The 23,424-nt window shown below is 43.4% G+C and overlaps 1 protein-coding gene across 3 annotated transcripts in view; it reads right to left on the bottom strand.

Annotated features, from left to right (window-relative positions):
* The window catches only part of LOC144163267 (receptor-type tyrosine-protein phosphatase T-like), a 197,181-nt gene that overhangs the window by 67,826 nt on the left and 105,931 nt on the right, over nucleotides 1–23,424 (bottom strand). For all 3 annotated transcript variants that reach the window (XR_013320874.1, XM_077694146.1, XM_077694147.1), the window contains exons 7-13: nucleotides 18,275–18,397; nucleotides 15,063–15,302; nucleotides 10,631–10,762; nucleotides 9,170–9,334; nucleotides 7,488–7,634; nucleotides 7,277–7,407; nucleotides 565–751 (exon numbers count right to left, since the gene is read on the bottom strand). Coding sequence is in view for 2 of the 3 variants with exons in the window: in XM_077694146.1 (XP_077550272.1) it covers nucleotides 565–751; nucleotides 7,277–7,407; nucleotides 7,488–7,634; nucleotides 9,170–9,334; nucleotides 10,631–10,762; nucleotides 15,063–15,302; nucleotides 18,275–18,397 (1,125 nt within the window). In the remaining variant the exon portion in view is untranslated. The remainder of the gene's footprint in view (nucleotides 1–564; nucleotides 752–7,276; nucleotides 7,408–7,487; nucleotides 7,635–9,169; nucleotides 9,335–10,630; nucleotides 10,763–15,062; nucleotides 15,303–18,274; nucleotides 18,398–23,424) is intronic.

Here is a 23,424-nt window from a genome sequence, read left to right as displayed (position 1 = left end):
GCAATTTTATTTTTTGGGCGTTTTGGTAGCCCAAGAAATACTATCACCTTTAAAATGGTAGAGTAAGGGGTGCACATACGCAGATGCCCCTTGTGCTCACACTCGAGCAGGCGGGAAAGCCAGCTTCACTATTATAAATAACCTCTTTGCGGTGGTGCACCATTTACAGGTGGCGAAGTTTTTTTCTCGTTTTCTTTTGGTAACACCACTAGACAAAGCTCAAGCTTAAACAGCTCCGCTGTTAGTTAAAAGCTAATTCCTGAATTTGTCATGCTTAACCATTTCGAATTTCCACTTTTTATTGCAAATAAGGGCTGCCACGCCCTAAACCCAACCTGACAAACTCCATTTGTGTGAATTCCCCAAATTTCTCCTAATTAACTTAGTGATGGGTTCTATGTCACCCTGTATATACGTGTCTAGATGTGTGCATACCAACGCTCAGGTCATGCGAAGTTCAGTAGGCTTTTCAGTTTGTAGGTATTAATATGAGGCAGTGAGTGAGTGTCTATTTGACCCTCGCCTAATCCCCGTGAGATGAAAAAGAACACCGTTCATGCTGACTTCCACAAGGTGTCCTCGTCGTCGCAACGGGCACCATCCGGGAGTAGAAATGTCCGCTGACGTCGTGCACGAACACTTGAACCTGATGATCCGTGTTTGGCTTCAAGCCAGTGATCACGTACGACAGCGTGCCGTTGCCCGTGTCTGAGATGATGCCCGTTTTGTTCCACACCATTTCGTCTCGTTCCTGGTGACACAATGTCCATCATTCAGTGCAACGACTTAGTACCTACCTAGTGTGTAAATGTGTCAGACATTTGCAGAGCAGATGTGCCTGCCCGTTCTTCGATTTGTTGAAACGTTCACACGTCTTGAATCTGCTTCTAGTTGTTCTATCACCCTTCTAGCTATGCAACTGAGATAGCCGATGGCTATAGCTTGGAACATACTGTACTGCAATGACGTCATTCAACATGTGCGACTTGAATTCTACATCTTCATGAGAACGTTTTTGTTCACAGCTAGACCAAAGCCTCCCCCCTTCTAATTCAACCGCTCTTATCTTTTGATGCCTGAGTCCATTTATTGCCTCAGAACTTTCAGTTATCATCCCTCCATCGAGTTAACAGTCTTCTACCTGTGACACACGGCAACGCTAGATCTCCTTTAAACTAAAACCCTTTTGCCACGTCAAAAGACGTTTTGTGAAAAGGAGGGGTGCTCCTGACACACAGCAAACCCCGATCTCCTTTATGTAGTTGCTGCAACTGACACACCAATAAAGTGGCGCTAGCAGTTCTGTGGAAAAAGCATGCACAATAACAAAAATAAAGTGCAGCTAATAGACCTTTTTTATCATTTTAGAGAGGCGTTGTGCGTTTTGTTGTTGTCTAAAAAAAATAAATGGGTAATTTCACATATTTGTATTAAACAGCAATGATAGAGTGCTTTTTTAGCCTATGTTTCGTGCCTAATCTGGCAACAGTGGGCAGATGTTTACAAAAATGCATTACGATTGGGCTTGTTTGGTGCAATTTATTTCATTGCAATTTTAACAATTTATGAAAGTATTATGAAATCGCATTTGGTCTCACTAAGTTCTCAGAAGCTTATGATTTGCTAGCGCCTGCTTACGAGGCTGCGCCGCTAGCTGCTCCTTTTCGTCCGGGAAAGGAGATAGGCGAACACCCCTTACGGGAAATGCCCGTTTCGGTGAAGGAGATTCTCCTTTGTCGTGTGTCACCGAGGCGAACGCCGTTTCGGTAACAGTCTTTCTCTGCAAAGGCCTTTTAGGTGCCCGTGTGTCAGGGGTATTCCTCTTTGTATAGCCCCGTCCCTCAGTAGCCACTTTTGTATACTGAGAATCCGCCGGTTGTCAACAGAGTCTGTCTTTTTTTCTTTTAAAGAAAACTTTAACTAAATAATAGTTCACTTCGAATACTTTAGAAGAAACTAGAGGTTTTCCCACTCAATTTAATCCAGATGCGGTCCTATATAATCCAAGCGCCTGCTAGTTTAATCCAAGCACCATCTAATTTCATCCAAGTGCTATCTAATTTAATCCACATGCCAGTGAATTTAATCCAAGTGCCAGTGAATTTAATCCGGTCGCCAACCATATGAATCCATGGCCAGCTGTCAGAAGGTTGTTCAAGGGAGTTTTGCGTGAAACTGGCGCAGCTTTGCAGACCTTGTTGCATGTCATGGGACCTTTTCTGCGTCTACGAGTGCGTGTTGCACGCGATGCGCACTGATATAAATTACGAGGAACTGAAAGCGTAGCAGGTGCATTTTGACAACAAAGGCACCGGATCTGACCCAAACAGAGTTTTGTCTGTCGGGAAAGGGTGAGATGGCCTTCTTTCGGTAAGACGGATACTCATACCGAAGTAAGCGCATTCCAATACAAGAAGAAGTAACTATGGCTCGGCAGTCACGTGATAAAGCTATCCAAAATAGCGTGTTCTAAGGGGGCCAGGCAAAACAACCTAATTGTCTCATAATACCACATGGTCAAACGGCCCTATGACTTGCACTGCTGAAACTCTCCTGAAAAATGGCAACGTGTGTATTTGTACTTGCAGTCAGACTTCTCATCGCTTTTATCTCCCGATTCAGCCGTGGCCCAGTGATTGCATCACAAATATGAAATAAACCCGTTTGATTTACAGTGCAGACCGTTTATAATGTAACCGCTGATAGTGAGGGGCCGTATATAACGCTAGTTTTCCTGGCCACTGTAGGCCTCCCACAGAACTCAATGCATAAGTGTACCACTTACAGTGCGGATGCCCGAAGCACAATAGCGTTTAAGTGCGGTTTTTAGGCCGTTCCTCTAATCGACCGGTGCAGCTGGGGCATCGTTTTAGGGTCGTGTGAAAAACAACAGATGAAATCAGCCGACGCAGCCCGCGCTCCCTTCTCTCCCCTAACTTAGACACAGAAAATAAAAAATAAGCACCCTTTAGTTCGCGTGTTCCGTTTGCACTCGCGATAACCACAACTGCCCTTTTTCTCGATGCACCTTTGATGATATCGAGCCCCCCTTTCTTCCCGGGCGCTATAAATTGTTGCGATTAGAACCGTGTTCAGATTAGCAACCACCCTTTTCCTTTTCGAACAGATCTGCAGATAGCGAGCCGAGCCGCAACGCCGGAGGTTTCCACTACCTGAACGTTGCGCTCATAGGTGACACTTTGTTTTCGTCAGCCTTCGGCATCGTGAAAACAAAGTTTGGATGGGAAAAAAAAGTTCCAGCTGGCATTCTTATCACGTTGTCTTGCCAACGTAAGCCGGGCTGCTTCCCTCTCTGCGACATCCGTTTTCTAGACGCTAAGGAACGCAGGTCCCACAAACCTAAATACAAACACAAAGCCACGTTCACGGGTTCTAAGACTGGGCAACAGCGTTTGATCCCAAAAAAGACGAAATAAAGACCGTTCCACTGTTTTTAAGTGGAGTTTGTTTGAGTGATGATAAACAAAGAATGATTGAAAGATAACTTGCAATATGGTTGGATTCGCGCATGTTTTGTTTATAGTGCGGCACTGCTTACAGTGCAGATTTTTGCGGCATCACAATATACGTTATTAGCGGTCCACACTTGTTTTGATAACATACGATCCGCACGGATTATAAAATTTCATGCGGTCACAACGGCTTTATGACCATCGCCTCCTGTATTTTACAATGCCAAAAGCATCGCCCGCTTCACAATGGTAGCGAGTGGTACGGCTGCAGTGCCCATTAGTCGCAAGGTGGGGCCCCAAGCTGAACCGGGAACACCCGACCGTAACTGAATTCGAGAGCGGCTTGTGTGCCGTTGCCAAGGCAACTTATGTTTGAGATTTCCGAAGGAGGGGCGCCCATGCCAGCGTCAGAAAACTCAAGCTTGCGGCGGAGCACGTTTTGCCTACGTTGCCGCTTTCGACCACGCGTCGCCCCGGGATGAACCGGTCACGGGACTAAAGCGCTGGAAAGGTTAGAGATCGGGGGGGAGTGGCCGGAGTAGAAGGAGAGTACTTGGTTGGCCGGTCAAGGCTGATGTGTTTGGCATTGTAAAATACAGGAGGCGATGGTATGACTCATCCAAGTAAAATCCTTTATTAAGTGGGCGTCAAAAACAATTTTAACATGCAAGCAATCAGGAGTCTTACGACACCTCATGACTTCTCAAAGTGGAATTTCTAGCGACATATTGAAGTTGCTTACCTCTTTTCCATGCTCAGTGAAGCGCAAACAAGCGAAAAGTTATGCCTGTCATACGCTGTACACTGAATGCAACTGCATTGGCATAAACGTCAAGACGACCACATCTATTGCAGCAACGGACTGCAGCACTGCAAAAAAGCATGGTGGTTAAGTGAAGAAGTTCGCTAAGACCGTCGGACAAGCACTGACCGAGAATGCTGACAATAACCAATATTGTTGACAATCTTGTTGAGAAGATTGTTGACAAGATTGTTGACAATCTTTCATGCTTCCTCAGCTTCAGTCTGCCCTCACCGAATCCATGCCAGGCCTTAAAATTAGTTTCTCAAGCATCGACCGATTGTTAGACGGACACAGCTATTCTCTGAAGTTGACCACACTTAGACCAGTAGAGAGAAACAGCCCAGACGTCAAGGCGAAGTTCCGGGTGTACGCAGAATGGCTGCAGAACTACCACATTTATGAGATCATTTTTAATGTGTGGTGTGCGCAGAGTTTTGTCGGAGCAAAAAGGGAGATCCCAGCTGTCAAATTTGTGATGGGCCCAAAAAGGGCAAACATAAACACCCTACTCTGTATGTCGGCCAACAGCATCGTCCACTGGAGTATCACCGAAAAAGTAAACTGGGCCGCATTCAATGACTTCCTTGAACAATCGTTCAGCAAGTGCATGAACAGGACGCCGGTGACGAGGCTGTCTTTATTTTTGACAATGTTCAAGCCCATCAACAGACTGAAGCAGTGGCTTTGGTCACGAGCCCACATGCAATCCAAAGACTGCCACCGTATAGCCCTTTCTTCAATCAATGACTGAAGAGGTGTTTTCAATGTTCAAGTTGAACGTGAAGGCTTACCTAGATGAACGTCGACAAATGTGCCAGCAGGTGTGACGAAAAAAACAACACCGCCACTCCATGCTTGCGAATGCCGCAGAAGAGCCAATGCAGTACATCAGTCGAATTGAGTGTATACGACAGGCACAACTTTTCATTCGTTCGCACTGCCCTCAACATGGAGAATACGTAAGTCCCTTCATTATGTCGCTTCAAATGACACTTTGAAAAGTCACGAGGTGTTGTAAGACTTTACTCGCTCCTTGTATGTTGAAATTGTTCTTTTTAGACGCAAAATTAGGTATCTTGCAGCAAAGTGGAAGTCCAAGTTAGTAAAGAATTCCACCCGGACGAGTGATAAAGCCGTTATAACCACATGTAATTTTATAAGACGTGTGGACCGTGTGTCATGAAAACAAATAAAACAAGATTATTTCATATCTATGATGCAATAACTGAGTCATTGCTGAATCTGGGGATAAAAGTAACGAGACTTCCAGTGACTATTTACTGCTCTCAAGTGGAACTTCAACTTCAAGACGTCAAGACGACCAGATCTATTGCAGCAACGGACTGCAGCACTGCAAAAAAGCATGGCGGTTCAACTAAGTTCGCTGAGACCGTCGGACCAGCACTGACCGAGAATGCTGACAATAACCAATATTGTTGACAATCTTGTTGACGATCTTGTTGACAAGATTGTTGACAAGGTTGTCGACAATCTTTCACGCTTCCTCAGCTTCTGTCTGCCCTCACCGGATCCATGCCAGGCCTTAAAATTTCTCAAGCATCGACCGATTGTTAGACGGACACAGCTATCCTCTGGGACTGCCATTTTTACGGAGTTTCAGCAGTGCAAGTAATAGCGTCGTTTCGACCATGTGGTATAATGAGACAAACAGGTCGTTTTCCATGGCCCCTGTAGAACGCGCTAATTTGGATGGCTTTAATTTAGCATGGGACTACCGAGACGTAGTTGCATAACTTTGTATTGGAGTGCATTTATCTCGATATCAGTATCCGTCTTAACGAAAGAGGGCCACCTCACCCTTGCCCGACAGACGCAACTCTGTTTGGGTAGGTCCGGTGCCTTTGTTGTCAAAATGGACCCCCTAAGCTTTCAAGTCTTCATATATATCCAGTCCTCATAGATATCCGGTCTTCATACATATAAACAAAAGGCAGTTGAAATAAAGCTGAGGTTTGTTTCAATTATTTACTCTAAAGATTAGCAAATACAGGATTGGTCGTTGATGACCGGCTGCTTTTCAGCAAGTACCGTCAGCAGGTTCTCCGTGCTTGAGCTTAGAATGATGCTTGCAGCTGATAACAGATTTCACACTTGTGCAGAATGCTGGTACTACAGACAAATATGTTAAGGCCTTGAGAGCCAAATCAGGTGGAGAATACTGAACAATAGAGGACAACCACCCTGTATTGTTTAGTACGTATAATATAGGTTGGTTGTCCTGTACTGTGCCGACAACCAACCAGCAACCACCTTGCAATTCTGTGCAATTCTGTCCAACCACTGCAATTCCGTGAAGTTAACAAAACTGCACAGAATGTTCAGGGGCACATTACAAGAGAAGCCTGGGGGAACAAAACACATGGATCTGTCAGCACTTGCTAGACAAACCCAATTGCATTTGATGGCAATGTATGGCTCTTTGATCACATTATAAGTTCAGCACATTGCCCTTCATTCCTCAAAAAAGCTAATTTCTAAATCTGGTTATGCTGTCCGCAAATCTTGGGGAACTCTGGAAGAAGATATAGCTAGTGTTGTGTCTCTTTGAGAACCTGTATTAATGGACATAAATGTCCATACAAGCTCAGCAACGTGCTCTACTTTCAGTCTCTCTTTCTTTTAATCATTTGCTTTGATATCCGAGGCACGTAACCCTGAGCCCATCACCAACGCATGCATGGAATGCCGTTGCTGCCTTTTCGAGGGAACGTGCAAACAGCCATTAGTATTCACGTCAAAAAGCACACCAATCATGATAAGCAGCTACTAATGACAATGCCCACATAAACCGGAAGTGCTGACTTTTTATTTGCCAGAATTAGCTTTCAAACGTATTATAATTGTACACCTAGTTCAGTACAAGTTTCAATCTTAATGATGGAGTCCAGGACTGCGTGTTAAGAAACCCGAACATTTTTATTCGAATTTCCCGTTTTTTATAGAGCCTCCAATAAAATATCCCACTGCACCGCCATACCTTGAACTGTATGATATAGCCATCTGGCTCTCCTTTCCCCCAGTCAGTATCTTGAGACCATGGAGACCAGCGTGCCTCAAGGCTTTCTTCGTCGATGACAATAACAGAGAAAACTTTCAGCGCAGGGTACACTATAAGTAGCGAGAATGGGGGAAAAATGACAACGTAGTTAGGTTCGAGAAGTTGCTCCCAGGGAGCTACGCGCACTCACTTTCGTCACAGTACGGCTCGTCCCTGTAGCCCTCTTCGCAAACGTGCTGGGCACACACCCCGAACTGCGGGTGGCAGCCCTCGTCAGGTTGGCAGTGGCAAGTCCGTTTCTGCTTGCAGTTCGCTCCGTAGGTCCCTTTGCTGCAAGCTAAATGGGTAGATTAAGTCTCTGCAGTGCATTTGTGCGAGCATTGGCCATGGCATTATTGCGCATGTATTCCCAGAAGAAGGAGTGAAATTTCCAATAATGTTCAGCTTACCTTAACATTGATTCTGGGCCAGGTTTAACAAACAGAGGAACCGCTGTACATTTATGTTAGTTACTTGGACGACAACTTGAAATAAAAAATTAAGTAAAAAAGACCTCCCTTTCACAAGTGTGGTAGACCCAATATTACAAGTTAATTTATTAATTATACAATTATATATATTAAATACACACATTATTACATATGGGAAGAAACTGTACCATGCAGCTTTATTTTAGCCACCTTATAATAGATTTCTGTGAATGGATAAAAAGTTAAAAAAGCTGGAAAACACGCATTGGCGGAATTGTTGGATATTCAGGTTTATCTGAAGAACACGCCATTTTTTTAAATCATACAGGCACTACATAAAAACAAGAGAAGGCAAAGTGACCGTTGATACATAGCATAGCCGAAGTTTGTGTTGAATACATAGAGCCCTTTCCATCCTGGAATTTTGTACTGCCAATAAAGCAGTGCTGAAGAACTGGAATGCCAAAAGGTGCTGAAGTATTGCCAGCTCAACGACCGGTCTCTATTTACTTTGGCTTTTCTACTTTAATTGTATTTAGTTGTTTTACCATTTTTCGCGTTTTCAAGAAACTGCTCATGTCTCCCAACAGGCTTGGCATGCTCCAAGAGCTTGTTTCTGAATGATCAAGGCACATTTTAAAGTTGGCTTACTTTGCTCTTCGTGCAATTCCCCGCATTTTCACAGTCCTTACAGCTCTTCCCCAACGTTTGCCGCTCCCAGCCAAAAAAACCATTGGAAGTACAAATAGGCCTGCTGAAAGCATATCATGGGACCAATTGGAACCAATTGCATTACCAATTGGTTCCAATCGGTCTAGTGGTGTTTCCAGGAGGTATATTTGGACCTCCATTGGTTTTTTTTTTGGCTGGGCTGACCTGCCAATCCAGAATATCCTGCTGTGGCTTACATCCCCCCATCACCCATGTAGAGCCAGTTTGAAATGGCTTGTTTGAAAATTTTATGCTCGGATATACACGATGCATCTATGCTCTTTTTTTGGCTATGCCCAAGTACACTAATTTAATCATAGTCATCGTGGTGTGATGAACCTTAATCACTTTTATGCAAAAAGAATAGAGGAGACCGGAGTTCTCACATATAAACAAAAAAAAACAGTGTATTAGATCCATTACTGTTCGAATGGGAAAGAAGAGTTCCCCCCCCCACCCCTACACTTCTCCCGAAGTTATCGAAAGACTTAGAAGGGAAGTTCATGTTGTACGCAGACCTATATGCACAGAAGTATGAATAACCATTGGTATTGACAAAGCTGCAGAATAGTAAGATCCTCTAAGCCCACACTTGCTCATAGGAACATACGGCAGCAGTGTCCTCACCTAACTCTCTAAAGAAATGGCTGTGTACACAGCATTTATGACGCTCACGTGAAAAACGACTCACTCGAGGTGCAGTCGATTCCGGAGAATCCGGGGTAGCAGGAGCAGCCATAGGGGTCAGGCAGGCAGAACAGCATGCCCCCACAGCGTCCATCGCCACCTCCGGCCACGACTGCAACTTCCGTGCAGTTGTGGCTGCAGTGCTGGCCAAAGTGGTAAGGCTCGCAGGCTGCAAGGCAAGGGAAACAGCCCGGATCCTTCAGCACAAGGGTTTAGAGGCAACAATAAAGAACTAAACAGGCAACACAAGCAGACTTCACAGTGGACCATCGTACTTTGAACGCACATAATGTTTCCCTTCTCTGTTGACTGCAACAGTTGATGAGGGGGTTTGTTGTTCTGTAAATGTTACACCTATAGTATCATTCCAAGCACTGGTCGGACACTGCAGTGACTTAATCTGTGTTTCCTGCAGAAAGATCCAGTCCTGTGGCTCCAGTTCCGATAAAAGGGGTAGCGGTAATAGTATATCATTTTACATGTAAACATAAATTGGTAATGTCATTGATTTTTTTTATGCTGGAAGTACTTACCCAAAATCTAGAAACATCCGTGCGATGTCTGAATAACTTACTAATGTTCAAAGACCTGACTACTCATCCACTGTAGATTGAATGTACACCCATGTGTGAATACAAAACTGACATCCAAAAACAAATGTACAAATGCTACATACTTCTTGATGCCCAACTAGTGCCCACTCATGAACGAACCCAATAACTGCTGAGCTTAAAATAACATAAATTCAATATAAAATCAACACAGCGGAAGTTAGTTCACTCTTCTAGTAAACACAAAATTATTCTGCTGTTTGTAAGCGAAGGAAGCATTTGCGTACTGCAGGAAGACTGAGACAAAAAGAATTTTTGCATGATGTATCGATACCCAAATGTGCTTGATACATCAATATCCAAAACATGTTCTTTGAAGAACCAATTTCAGAAGTGATACAGATGCACAATATTAATACTGCACATGTATTGTCTTAGTTACTGTACTGTGCCTATGTTCTACATCTGAAGAACGTTTTTATCTCTTAGCGGATGTCTTTCTGACGCTCACAACACCACAGTGAAAGGCCTTCAGATATACAAGAACATCCACTGATTGCTTGAGTAAGGCTACAGTTCTGTTGCAAGAGCCTGTTTATATTGCTCGCTTCCAATATCTAAACAGTATACACCTGAGAAAGATGTGGGCTCATAAATATATATGACGTTGAGATTCCGAAAATTTTTATTTGGTTCTTCTGAATAAACTGGTCAATGCTAGATGTCTGCTAATATTTTTAACCAAGAAGTCGTTCTCACGTTTTTGAGTAGCCCTGATACAATCAGACAGGGGATAAAAATGTGAAGAGAAAAGATAGAGTAGTCCCAAGTAGCAATGCAAAGCTTGTGTGCGCTTAAACAGATTGGTGCCGTCTGTCTGATGCTATTGTGATCGCAAAAAGTACATCACTCACTTTTTTCACACAGTTGACCTGCAAACCCCGGAGGACAGATGCAGGCCCCAGTGATGTCGTGGCAGACTCCACCATTTTGGCACAAAGGACAACGTTTTTTGCACTCGGAGCCGTATGCGCCACCTTGGCATGCTGAAATGGTTTGGGAAGAAGTCCTAGATGCACCTTAGATAAAAAGTTGCAGATGACATCTACGTTTAGGTCTTAAGATGTATGACGCGATAGCGTTACTTACACGTCAACGAAGTGTTTAAGAAACTGAGTTGCTGCGTTTACAACGCATGCTTTCCAGGCACAAATGTTCAGTGAAGAGAGCGAAACTAGCAGCAACAATTTTTATTCGGCGTGGTCCAGCAAGGACAGAAGCCATCTGCGGTTGTGTAGCCGAAAAAGCTTGCGAGAAAAGTTGCATTTGCAGGATGCTGTTCGAGAAGGCGACAGTGCCAGTCTTTCAAAGTTTTAGATGCAACGCATCTCATGCTCGCCCCTCTGTCCTTCCTGCGTCTGTCTGGCGTTGTCCGCACAGCTGCGCCTCTCTTCCTCTCCTCTCTCCGATAGCGAACACTCTCTCCCAAACAGCTGCGGGTTGGCGCAGTGCGCTCTCACTCCGTTGCTAGGCGCCGGTGGGCGGCGCTGCGCATGTGCAGTACTCTTTGTCTCCGCGCTCTCCTCTCCTTCGGGCGCTGTGAATATAAAGCGGCATGCGGTCTCCGGCGGTCTCAGCCGATGGTCGTCCGCCCACCTCCCCTTCGCGTGAGAATCCCTGCTATAAGCGTAATCAATACGATGGAAAACGCCAATGGAACCCTAATGAGATGCATTGCATCACACCAGGGTTCCCGCGAGGGGAGGTGGGCGTAATTTTTATTCTCTAGCGCCATGACCAGACTGAACTTTTAGGTGCGGAGTACCTTAGGACCTCACAATGTCCGTCCACGTCCATGCGCATAGCATTTAGATTCGCAAAAAATCGCACAGACACCGCTAGGATTTGAGCCTGTGTCTGGTAGACCAGACAGAGTTAGTGTCAGTCGTCTTACCCTCTGGGCTACGACCGTGAGTTAGTACCCGAGAGTCAAACGGCTTGCTCCTTCGCCCGTAACAGTACCTTAGAGTCTCCCAATGTCCGTCCGCGTTCATCCGTGTGCACACAACCATCAAGCCATTGAGGAAATAATCAAGGTGCAACTCACCGCCCAAATCAAATGACGGTCGAGGCGCAAATCGGAAGTCACTCGGGGCGCAACTTGGATGTCATTTCGAGTCCCCGAAGCACCCTCGCCATCATCCACGAATTCCAGATGCTGCCATTTTTTTGCATTTCTTTTTAAGTGGAAGGAAGGCACAGAGGAGTGTTTTGTTGTGTAAAATGTGGTTGGTGTTTTGGAAAAGGGGGTAAACAGATGGTAAGGGGCTGAAGGGTTGAGCATGAATTGCAAGGCTTTAGATGCAGCAGCACTTTTCCTGGTTCTCTTGGGGGTCAGGGATGCTTCTCATGTTTTGACTAAGTGGAATACATAATGTTTAACTTGTTATCTTCTGTTCGTATATTGAAATATTACCAGGTTGCGTTTAAAAAATTGGAACTTTTCCCGTACATAGCAAATTTACAGCATTGTTCGGAATTTCTTGCAAAAGATGTTTGCCCATCTATATTTGGCGATATATGTGTTGGTTCGTATCCTTTTCAGAGCTCGGAATTCTTTGACGGTGACACCCAATTTGGCACGGGCAAAGATGATGCGTGTTCACGTGCTTTTTGTCAGCTGCAGCGTAACCTTCAAGACTACCGTATCCGGGGTCAATGTGTTGGGTATTCTGCCTCCAGAAACAAGTTCAATGGCCTTTTGAGAGTGAGTAATGATGCTTAAGCTGATGTTTGGTAGTTCTGATAGGCGGGTCGCCGACCTCCTTAGTGATCGCGAGAAGTAGGAGGTTGAGGGCTATGCTGCCCTCGTGATGGTGTTAATTTAGTTTGACTCAGTGCAGGAAAATTTCTGGAATGGCAGGTGTAATGAGTGTCTGCATGAGTGCTGGCTGTTCTCATTCTAGATCTTTTGGTTAGGTGTATTACAAGGTGGTCCAAATTGGTAAAGATTTCCATTTCTTGAGGATCGCGAGGCCACTTTTACCGCTTCCCTGTAGTGCCATGCCGATGATTTTCACGGGACCGTCCTCTCGGACGATATTCAGACCAATTTTAGGGTGATTTTTAAATTGACCTCGTGGTGCTATCCATCTTTTTTCGCAAAGAGCGTGCACAGGTGACAGAGCCGCGCTAAATTTCAAAAGTAATCGAAAAATTGGCCTATTACAAGCCGTGTGCCCGGTTCTATTTCTTGTTAACAGGCGTTTCTGTTCGTTTGTGGTCTTATACCTCCCTTGCTTTTTGAGAGCTTGACGTTATTCGTTCGCCCGTTTCTCAGTCAGGTGACACAATGTTCGCGCCGAATCAGTTGCAGGGGTCCTTTGGGGTGATAACGTAAGTTGTAGCAGCGGCTGGGCACCGCATCTGCGAATGTGTGTCTACCGACACAGCCAATAACACACTTTACTGCGCAGAGGCAACCCGTGCTGAAATCACGGATCGTTTCTTGTCCGCTCCACTATTATTATCCTCCTTTCCCCATCCCAGTTGCCGTTCTGCCGTATTCGTGGTTCTTGTTAGTGCTTGTACCTGGCTTCACAAGTAGTAGTTTCCCGTTGCCAGCGGTGACGAATCTGTGAACGCTTGATGAGCACGGCTGATAGTGGACGGCCAGCAGGCACGAGGAAATCGAAAAAAGAGCTGAATAACGCTATCGCATTAATAACTTCCAGCTATAAGGAGTCATGGTAATGTGAACACTGTCCCACTCAACACAGGTAACTTAGCATGCCTGCAGTGTAGAGAGGCTTCAAGTGTATATTTTCGTAGAAGTGTGCAAATGCTATATATAAAATATTAATTTTGAATACAACTACATTTGGTGCAACGAGCATAAGCCTCATCATTCCAAACAAGTAAAAAAAGGATAATACGAAAGTTCACAATTTTTTGCGTATGCTTTCACAAGCTAGTACTCAAGAGAACAAATGAGCGAAAGTGTTAACTGAAATTTTCAGATGGTAATGCAGTGGAATTAACAACTTGAGCCAGACGCTGTCACAATGAAATGAACATTTTCAATGCAGAGGCGCTTTTTGATTAGTTTTATTGCTCCAGAGACTGACAAGACTAGCCAATTTAGTAAGTCACCAAGAACTCTAGTGGCTAACCTCACTGCAAGGATAGCCTTTAGGCAGTACTTTGTATGGTTGCATGTGAGTACATGCGTGTTTGTGTGCAGCACTTCGTCTGAGCGCAACTGTTATGATGTATTTGAGGCACTTATGGCAGGAAGCCAGACAGCCATTCAGGCAAATGCAACCAGGATTATAAAGCAAAGAATGCTTTGCCTTAAAAAGCACTAGTGTGGCCCGGCTTAGTGTGAATTAGGCTTACCTAATTGAGAAAATCCTTTGAGTCTGTGGAGCAATAACAAGTGATCAAAAAGATTCTTTGTATTTAAAGCATTACGTTTCATCGTGACAGTGTCTGTGCCAGGCATTTTTATTCTACTGCGTTACCCTCTGAATTTTTCGGTAGTTAAAATGTGCTCATTGTCCAGTTATATTTTTTCTACAGAAGCCACACTTCGTACACCTAGCTGTTTAAGAGCACCTCGATGATGTTACTTATCCCTTACAAGCTGCCCACTACCACAGGTATTGGGAAAATGGCATCAGGGACAGCAATGAGAAGATCTGGACAAATTTAAGGCTGCTTTTCTGTTGTTGTTTATTTCAAGACAAAAATTAGCTTGATGCTTACTAGCATTCTGGTGTAGCTTTCAGTTTCAAACAGCCTTCGACGGAGCACTAACACTTGGCTTTGCACGGAATACAAAGATAAAAAACAGCACTTTGTTGTTTCCCTCTCTCATCCTTGTCTTTTGCACTTTTATTTTTCATCATTCTTTTCGTGTCTAGCTAACAGCTTTCTAAGGGAAAGATAAAACTAATATTTTTTTTCTGAGAAGCACTTTAATAAGGCAGTTGAAATTTCAGTGCGCAGTAGCTGAACCTGGGCTCTGAGGTTTGCTATTGCACACAAAGTAAGAACCAAGGTCTCGTAAAGACGTGCACAGAATGTGGCTTCACTTAGATGCAGCGGCACGACTTCAGCACTGGCTGCCGATTGTACAGCCACTTCGAAAATTCAGCTCCATGAGAACCCTGACAGCTGTAGCTTGGTTTGGAACCAGTGACCTCGGATATGGCACATCACTGTGCCTGAACACAGACAGATTGTGCTCCGCGCCTGCCATCACCATAGCCTAAAGACCCTTCCACACATTTCTGTACAGTCATTAAACCTTCCTGGAACATGGCTGGGGATACTATTACTCACCTCTGACAATGACCCTGGACACCTGGACAGGCATTGCATGTCCATAGAATGTGTATAGTCCGCTGTCACCCAGTTGGCCATCTGAGATCTCAACCCGTGAGTTTCCATATCTCACGATACGTGATGTTGCTAGCACTCCATCTTTGTACCAGGAGACGGAACCTCCGATTACGTTCTCCACTCCGGCCGTCTCACCCTTGTTGATAGTCTGGCTCAGGGGTCTCGGGTAATACCCTGGAACTACAAGCAGGGCAAGGTGCGTAAAACATGGGCCAAGAAACTTCCTGCTTTGCACCCAACAGCGACGTGTTCCCTCGCTAATATAGATAGGTAACATGAACACGTCCGTGTTGCTTCATACTGGCTTGATATCCGCCCAACACCTGCATGAACTGTGTCACTCTCCTCCTGTGCCTTGCATGTGCGAAAATGCAAAAGAAAGTGTACTGCGTATCTGCTTGCTTCATTGCAAATGTCGTTGAATTGGCCTTCTACCACCCCTACCATAAACTCTCCCTCCACCACCATCCCTCATGCTATTTCACTCCTATGTCCTTCCTCTCATGAAGAATTCCATAAACGTTTGCGCATTGCAACTGTTAGTTTCACGCCTTCGCAGTGCTCACATGATCTGTTGGGACGGTGAGCATCTTTTTTCATGTTGTCACGCAGCCAAAAACGACGCAGTTGTCTTGAAAAAAAAAGTTTATTGGAGCGAACTTGTGCGCCCCTAACAACTCAAAGAATACACATGCGGCAAAGCAGTAGTCAGCAAAGTGACGTGCGCAAGCGAGCGTCGGGGTTTTCGAATGCCGCGGCGTTTGCTCCGAAGGCTTTTATCTTTCGGCGCGAGTGCTTCTGGAATCGTCGATTTACCTCCCGAACATTGTAGATCAAATTAGATTATTCTGGGCTAGTGACGTTATGGCGAAACAGTCTGCTTATGTGAATGAGATAGCCCGTGCGGCATAAAAAATAAAGGGAAGACGCACTTCGCTTGGGACACAGATAATAGATCTTGGCGTAGCCGGGCAGTAAAAACAAACAATAAATAAACAAACCCATAATTCTGCCTGGAACAACAGCACGAGCTCTAACTCTGTTCCCTTTGTGTGTACTTTTATATCACCTTTCAATGCCATTTTTAATGGTTCTTTTTTCATTTGCTTTTTCTATTGTTTTTTTCCTGGCAAAGAGTAAATCAATGTCTGTTCTTTATTAAAAGAACACGCGTGGTCTCGGTTGTGTACTTATATTTTTATTGAAATGAACCTCAGTAATTCCTTCTTAACTCAAAGTCCGCAAAAAAAATTTCGACATGAGTGGAGTTTCTAGTTAAGCAAAATGCCAAAAATTGGTGGCCAGGTCACCGATATAAAAGCCATGTGCTGGTAACAAAAACTTCATTGCACAGGGCAGCATTCGTAATAAAGGCAAGATAATTCGCAGGAAAAACACATTTTTATTATTGCGGAAGAAAGAACTGCGTGATGCTTGCCTGTTTCCTACTCACATCTGGTCCCAGAAAAGCGTTCTCGAGCTGCTCAAGGCATCGCTTCAATCGCTGGTCTCCACAGTTACTTCTAACTTGTGAAGCAGGCGCAGCCCGTTTCTTGTTTCTGCCGTTGTAGGTATTTCTAGAGGCTCCTCGTTGCCCGCATGAGCAGCTGCATCGTCCCCAGCTATTTCAACGTTGACGTCAGACAGCATTTCGGTAACTTGGAATCCGGCCTCGTAAAGCGCACACTCTGTGAATGTGCCGTTTACGACCGCATTCGGCGTGTAGGGGAAGCTAAGCGTTCGAACGGAGACCCTATAAGCTGCCTGTAGTGGAATTTGCCTTGTGTCCTCTCTGTCAACATTCCAAGATGTCCGTCGTCCTCCGAAGAAATGTTTTGAGATAAAGATGGGACAGATACATAGCACGTATGGGCGGTAAATGCTCGGCGAGAAAAACTTTCAACTTAACCCATATTTCGAGATATCCGAGTCTTGGTTAATGAGGGATTACGGCACATTGCCACGAACCATGTTTTGGGTTGGTTTGTGTATGTTTTGTTTTTGCCGACCGGCTGCACCGGGTTTTTATCTGTGTTATCCGGGGGCCAAGTGAAGCGCCTGTTCTATTCTTTATGCCGCACGTGTTATGTGCTTTGACAGTGTCACCAACTAACGTCACCAGCCTAGGATAATCTTCTATGATCTACAGTGCCCTGGATGCAATTCTAAGTTTCTAGAAGATCTCGCGCCGAGAGATAAATGGCCGCAGAGCAGACGTCATGGATTCGATTCGCCGACACCAGTCTGCGCACGTCACTTTGTTCACTGCTGTTTCGCCGCCTGTGTATTTTTTGAGTTGTTAGGGGAGCACAAGTTCGCTCCAACAAACTTGTTTTCCTTGAATACAACTGCGTCGTCTTTGGTTTCGTGAAAAGATGATCTATTACAGCTATGTTACCTCACCTTTCTGGCTGTCATCCCTGCCATGCTCATGCTATCAACATTCTGCCAGCTTGAACGACTTTTTTTTCTTATTTCCTGAGAATTCTTTATCCAAAAGACATCTTTCTAACTTCTCTCTAAAGTTAGAAAGATGTCTTTTGAATAAAAAAATTATCTAAAGTTTGGGGTTCATTTTCAGAAGACCTCAACTACGCATTTTTTTGTGCATTGTACCGCCGCCCATCTTTTTACTGTATCGCATAAGTGTTTGCCGCATGCTGGTTCGTTAAACCATTTTGTGGGCCCCTTACTCTGTGCCAAATAATTGCTCTAGGCCATCCCACGAACTCCTACACATCATAATTAGCACATGTGGCACTACTGTCCTTTAAAGGGTCACCAAAGTGTAAATGCAAGTAAGTGCAGCATGGATAGGTATATATCACTTGCAGTAATCGCAGTAACCTAATAATGCAGCAAATAACAAAAACATAAAAAAATTTCGGGCCTTTATTTTTTCTATGTAAACCCACCTGACCAATGAATCGATCCAGTTGAAACCTGTCAATAATTCAGGTTAAAATTTTTAATCGACGCCCAGCCACAAACAAGGCCACTCCGTTTCATTCTTCTTTTTTTCCTCCCCCTTTTTATTCACCCCAGATTAAACACATGAGAGTGTTCTGACTTCAACCAGTCCAAAAACACAATTTATGTTTAAATAGGTCAAGTCAAGAAAACTATATTTTTGACAAGAAGCAAAAACTCACCTTCATCTACTCTAGCCATGGCAAGGGATGTGGCAGAAGACAAGATGCTTCCATGCACGGAGCACACAAACGCTCCGAAAGCATATAGAGATCTGTCGGTAGGCCAGTCTACCTTGAAGACCCCTGCACACAGTCAGTATATACAGCAACCGATGAGAAAGAGACGAGAAAAAAACAAAAACAATGAAAATAAAATCTAAACTAAATTTAGTTTAAATTCCAACCTTCCTCATCTATTTCCAGTTGGGACTAGTTCTAATGTGCCCATGCACAAGCATGCACCCCTCAAATTACCCCTTTAACTGCCAAATGAATTCACGAAAAAACATATCAAAATCACAAAAATTTCTTTTAAGTGGCCACAATTTTTTATGTGTAATTCCAATTGTCAAAATATGTTCTTTCGTTGTTTTCTAGTTAGAACACGAAAATTAACGAAAGAAAAAGCTGCTCTTGAGTGTGGCTTTCTCACAATGCATCTTGCAGTGATAACTATTTTATTCAATATGCCGTAACACACCGAAAAGTGCGTAGACGCTGCTTTGCACAACTCAAACAGAGCTTCATAATTGGTATTAAAACTTTGTGTGATATACCTCAAAGCAGGGAGATAAATATAGCCAATATATGTGCTAAAGACGCGAAACTTTTTCAATGAACAACTACTTCCCTCTAGCATTTCAAATTGCAACCAATGCAATCGTCAAGTGTAAACTTGTGCTTCACGGCAAGAGCGATTCAACTCCGGTCTGGACAAGTTGTATATATGATGATGCCCAGTTGTATATATCTCATACTTTTTCAGCCTTCCCTATATGTGTTTGCCCCCCCCCCTTACCTAATGCCTTCGGGCCCTTAAGGAACTAATAAATGAAAAATGAAAGTGTGACTTGTGTTTGTGATACTGGCACAAGCTCCCATGATAAGTACTCTTCATTGTTGGCAGTCAAAGGCAAAGTTGAAATCCCGACTAGACAATGAAACTGCTAAGAGCACTAAGCTGTCTCAAGAAAATGATTTGCTCCGTACTAAGTGTACAGCCTTGGAGCGTACATCGATAGAACTAGACAAGCGTGTGGTAAACATGGAGCAGTACTCGCGAAACATGAACTTGGAAATCAAGGGCATTACACAGGAAGAAAACGAGAACGTTTTGGGCATCATTAGCCAAATCGGAAGTGCCATTCAAGAACCAATTACCGAAGCTGACATTGAGAAATGCCATCGCGTACCTACCCGACTTCCTGGTAAGACAAACATAATTATACAGTTTAAGTCCCGTGCAAAGAGAGACGCGGCGCTATACAAGGCAAAGAAGTTACGACTCACCAACAAAGATGCAGGAATCGATAACACAGACCCTATATATGTGAATGAGCACCTTTGTCCGGCACTGAAGCGACTTCTTGGCATGGCGATCAAACGAAAACATGAATACGAGTGGAAGTCGGTGTGGACCAACAATGGCAAGATCTATGCGAAACAGGCAGACGGCATGGACGCTGTACACATAAGTCATCAAAATGATCTCGACAGAATCTGTTAAGGGTGGTGATAGCCACTTGGTCTAAATAAATTGGTCGCAAACTTGCTACCACGAATTCGCTTTTCCGCAGAGCATAGACCCTAAACAGCACTTCCTAAACTCAGCCTTACACATCAATGCTCGTTCAGCACGCAACAAAGAAGAGTCTATTACTAACTTTCTTGATCAATTTTCTTTTAAATTCAACATAATAATGCTGACAGAAACTTGGTACCGCGATGAGTACAATATGCTCCACATTAATGGCTACAATAGCTTTTATATCAATCGCCCTGATCAAAGAGGAGGCGGTGTCGCTATTTACGTTAACCAAGGCCAGAACTATGAAATAATCTCACATTTTTGCAAAACTACACGGGATTACGAACTTTTAGCAATACGGAATAAGAAGGAGGTAGCTGCAGTTGTATATAGGCCTCCAAACCGCAATGTTTCGAACTTTGTCACTTTTTTCGAACAGTTTCTAGAATACGTTTCCTCAAACGAGCTTCAACTTGTTTGCGGAGGAGACTACAACATTAACATCGGTGAAGATAACAACACCGTTAGGAATTTCATTACGGTGCTGGAATCCTCTGGTTTTAGAAATGTCATAAAAACTGCAACTAGAGTTACGCTCTCGACTTCGTCTATTCTTGATCTATTCATTACTAATATTGAAACTCTAATTTCGGATGCTGGTACGATCACGTCAGACATAAGCGACCACTGCCCTGTTTTTGTCTTTTTTTATTCGGAAGGGAGGCGCCCTAACGCTCAAAGGCAGAGCATTCGAGTACAGCACATCACTGAAGAAGCGTTGGATTCTTTTAAACAGGAAATTGGTCTTCAGGACTGGTCTTCCGTGCTTACAAATTCAAATGCAGAAGAGGCGTATTCTATATTCCTTAAAAACTTCGTACAGATATACACCACACACTTTCCTTTTACGCTTATCAAGCAACCCAAAAAAAGCAGAAAGCCTTGGGTCAGAACTACGCACGTCCGCATGATCAGAAAGAAAAACTATCTATACCACAAGTTTCTGCGCACGCGTGAGCCCACCACGCTAGATGAATTTAAAAAACTAAGAAACCGTCTGAACGCCGAACTGAGGAGAGCAAAGATTAGCTACTATCACGAACTGTTTACTGATATCACTCAGAAGCACCCTGCCGCAGCTTGGAAAGTTATTAATAGTGCTCTAGGCCGCGATAGAAAAAGTTATTCTCCTGAGAAGATAACTTGTAACGACCGAGAAATAACGGGCATGGCACTGGCCGAGCACTTCAATGAATATCTTGTCAACATTGTCCCTCGGGATCCTGATATTGCAGAGGCAGAAAAATTAGTCGGTAACGTGCGTGAAAGTATGTTTTTGGAGCCAACAGATGAATCCGAGATCTATTCAACATACATGAATCTAAATAATACAAAGGCGTTAGATTTTGATAACTTGCAAATAAAGCCAATTAAATATGTGTTAGAATTTATCGTCCCCGTACTCGCACATATTTTTAATTTAATACTCAAAACAAGCGTATTTCCACGTGCTATGAAAGATTCAAGAGTCGTTTTAATATTCAAAGGTGGTGACAGCAATTTTCCGTCAAATTATAGGCCAATATCGGTTATTCCTACATTTTCCAAGGGATTAGAGAAGTTAATTTTTTGACGGGTAACACAATTCTTCGATAAACATAACATCCTTTCTGAAGCACAGTTCGGATTTAGAAGAAATAAATCAACTGAGACAGCTCTGTTAGCTTTGAAGGAGAACATTCTACAAAACATAGATAATAATATTTACACTTTGGGGCTATTTATAGATTTTACCAAAGCATTTGATTGCCTCAATCATAACATACTGATTAATAAACTCTCGTCCTTTGGAATCAGAGGTGAACCACTTGCACTACTCATGTCATACTTAAGCAATAGGAATCAGTGTGTATGCATAGGTCCCTTCCGATCATCGTTTTTACCGATAACAACCGGTGTGCCTCAAGGGAGCGTATTGGGACCACTGCTCTTTAATGCCTATATTAATGATATTGTTCAGGTAGATACAACAGCTAAATTTATCATATATGCTGATGACAGCACCATATTACTTTCTGACAAAGACGAAAATAACTTAATTGCTAAATGTAATGACTTGCTAGAGAAGCTCCAATTATGGTCACGATTAAATAGAATAAAAGTTAATACAGCAAAAAACAAAGGCAATTATTTTCAGAGCAAGAAATAAACCAATTACATTTCAACACTCGCTTGTATATGCAGGTAGCAAAATTGACTTAGTGTCTCAGCATAAAATTCTTGGCGTCATTTTTTCTGCTCACCTTAGTTGGGATGCTCATGTAGACAGCATATGTAAAAAACTTTCTGCCGCGACTGGAGCGCTGTCTCGCTGTCGTGCGCTGCTCCCAAGAAGGGTGAAACTTGACATATACTACGCGCTTTTTGCATCGCATATCAACTATTGTAGTTTAATTTGGGCTACCACAACGAAAACAAACATCATGAAAGTATTGCTGTTACAAAAAAAGATCATCCGTTTAATCGCCAACGTGCCTTATCTGTACACAACGGAAAACTTATTTCCCATGTACAACATTGTGAAAGTGGACCACATGTATGAATATCGAATTTTGCGCTCCTTTTCCTTTTCTTCCCCCCCAATACAGAGACTATATTACTCGCCTGGCTTCTTTGCGACAAAGTGAAAACTTGGCTAGCACCCGCAGTTCTGATGCTTGGTTCATCCCGCAGTTCCGAACCAATTATAAATTACAATCGCTACAACACAATCTCCCCTCCCTTCTAAACAGATATAAGCACACGGCAAACTTTAATTTTCGGGAATTGCGAAAATATTTTGTGACCTTGTAGACAAGTTTGTAATTATCACGACAGTTGCAGACTTTCTTTTCGTTTTTTCCTCTCTGCAAGTTGTAAATGTTTGTGCTGCCTGGTTTTTATTTTGCCTGTAATGTTCTGCTGGTTGGGATTGATTTTGTATAATTTCCATTCGAAAGCAAAACCAGCCCAACAATGTATGTAATCTGCCATTCAAGTGAAAGATGGTTTAATCAGATTAATGGTCGTGTTGTTTTGCAAATTCCATATATTTGATTATGTATATCATGTTCTCTTATGTTGTCTTTATGTGCTCTTATGTTGTCTTTATGGTCGTTACTGCCATGTAACGGTTTGCTGGGCCTCGTCAAGCTGCTATTGCAGCTTTTAGCTCAGCAACTGCACACACACAAATGTATGGTAAATTTCATGTTTAAATAAATCTTGAAATCTTGAAATCTTTCAAATCTTGATGACACCATCCGAAGGCTCAGCTATCACTCAAGTCCATCAGGTGTATCAGTGTGGATGGATACTAAAATGTAGAAAATTTTCAGGTAAAGTTTCGTTTCTGCGAAAATCCATTTCAGATGTGTAATAAAGTTGCACAAGCGTTTTCCTTAGGGAAGCACTGACACATGTTTAACACAGTAAACTATTGCAAGTAATCCATGTACAAGGAAACGCAGGCATATTGATTTTGTACATGCACTCATTGGCGCTTCAACAGAAGTTCTTAGGAACCAGCTTTAGGGATAAATGA

Source organism: Haemaphysalis longicornis, unplaced genomic scaffold, assembly GCF_048455015.1.
Source record: "Haemaphysalis longicornis isolate Haplotype H1 unplaced genomic scaffold, Haemaphysalis longicornis Haplotype H1 scaffold_12, whole genome shotgun sequence".
NCBI classification, from domain to species: Eukaryota; Metazoa; Arthropoda; class Arachnida; order Ixodida; family Ixodidae; genus Haemaphysalis; species Haemaphysalis longicornis.
This window is presented reverse-complemented; position numbering and strand designations above follow the sequence as displayed.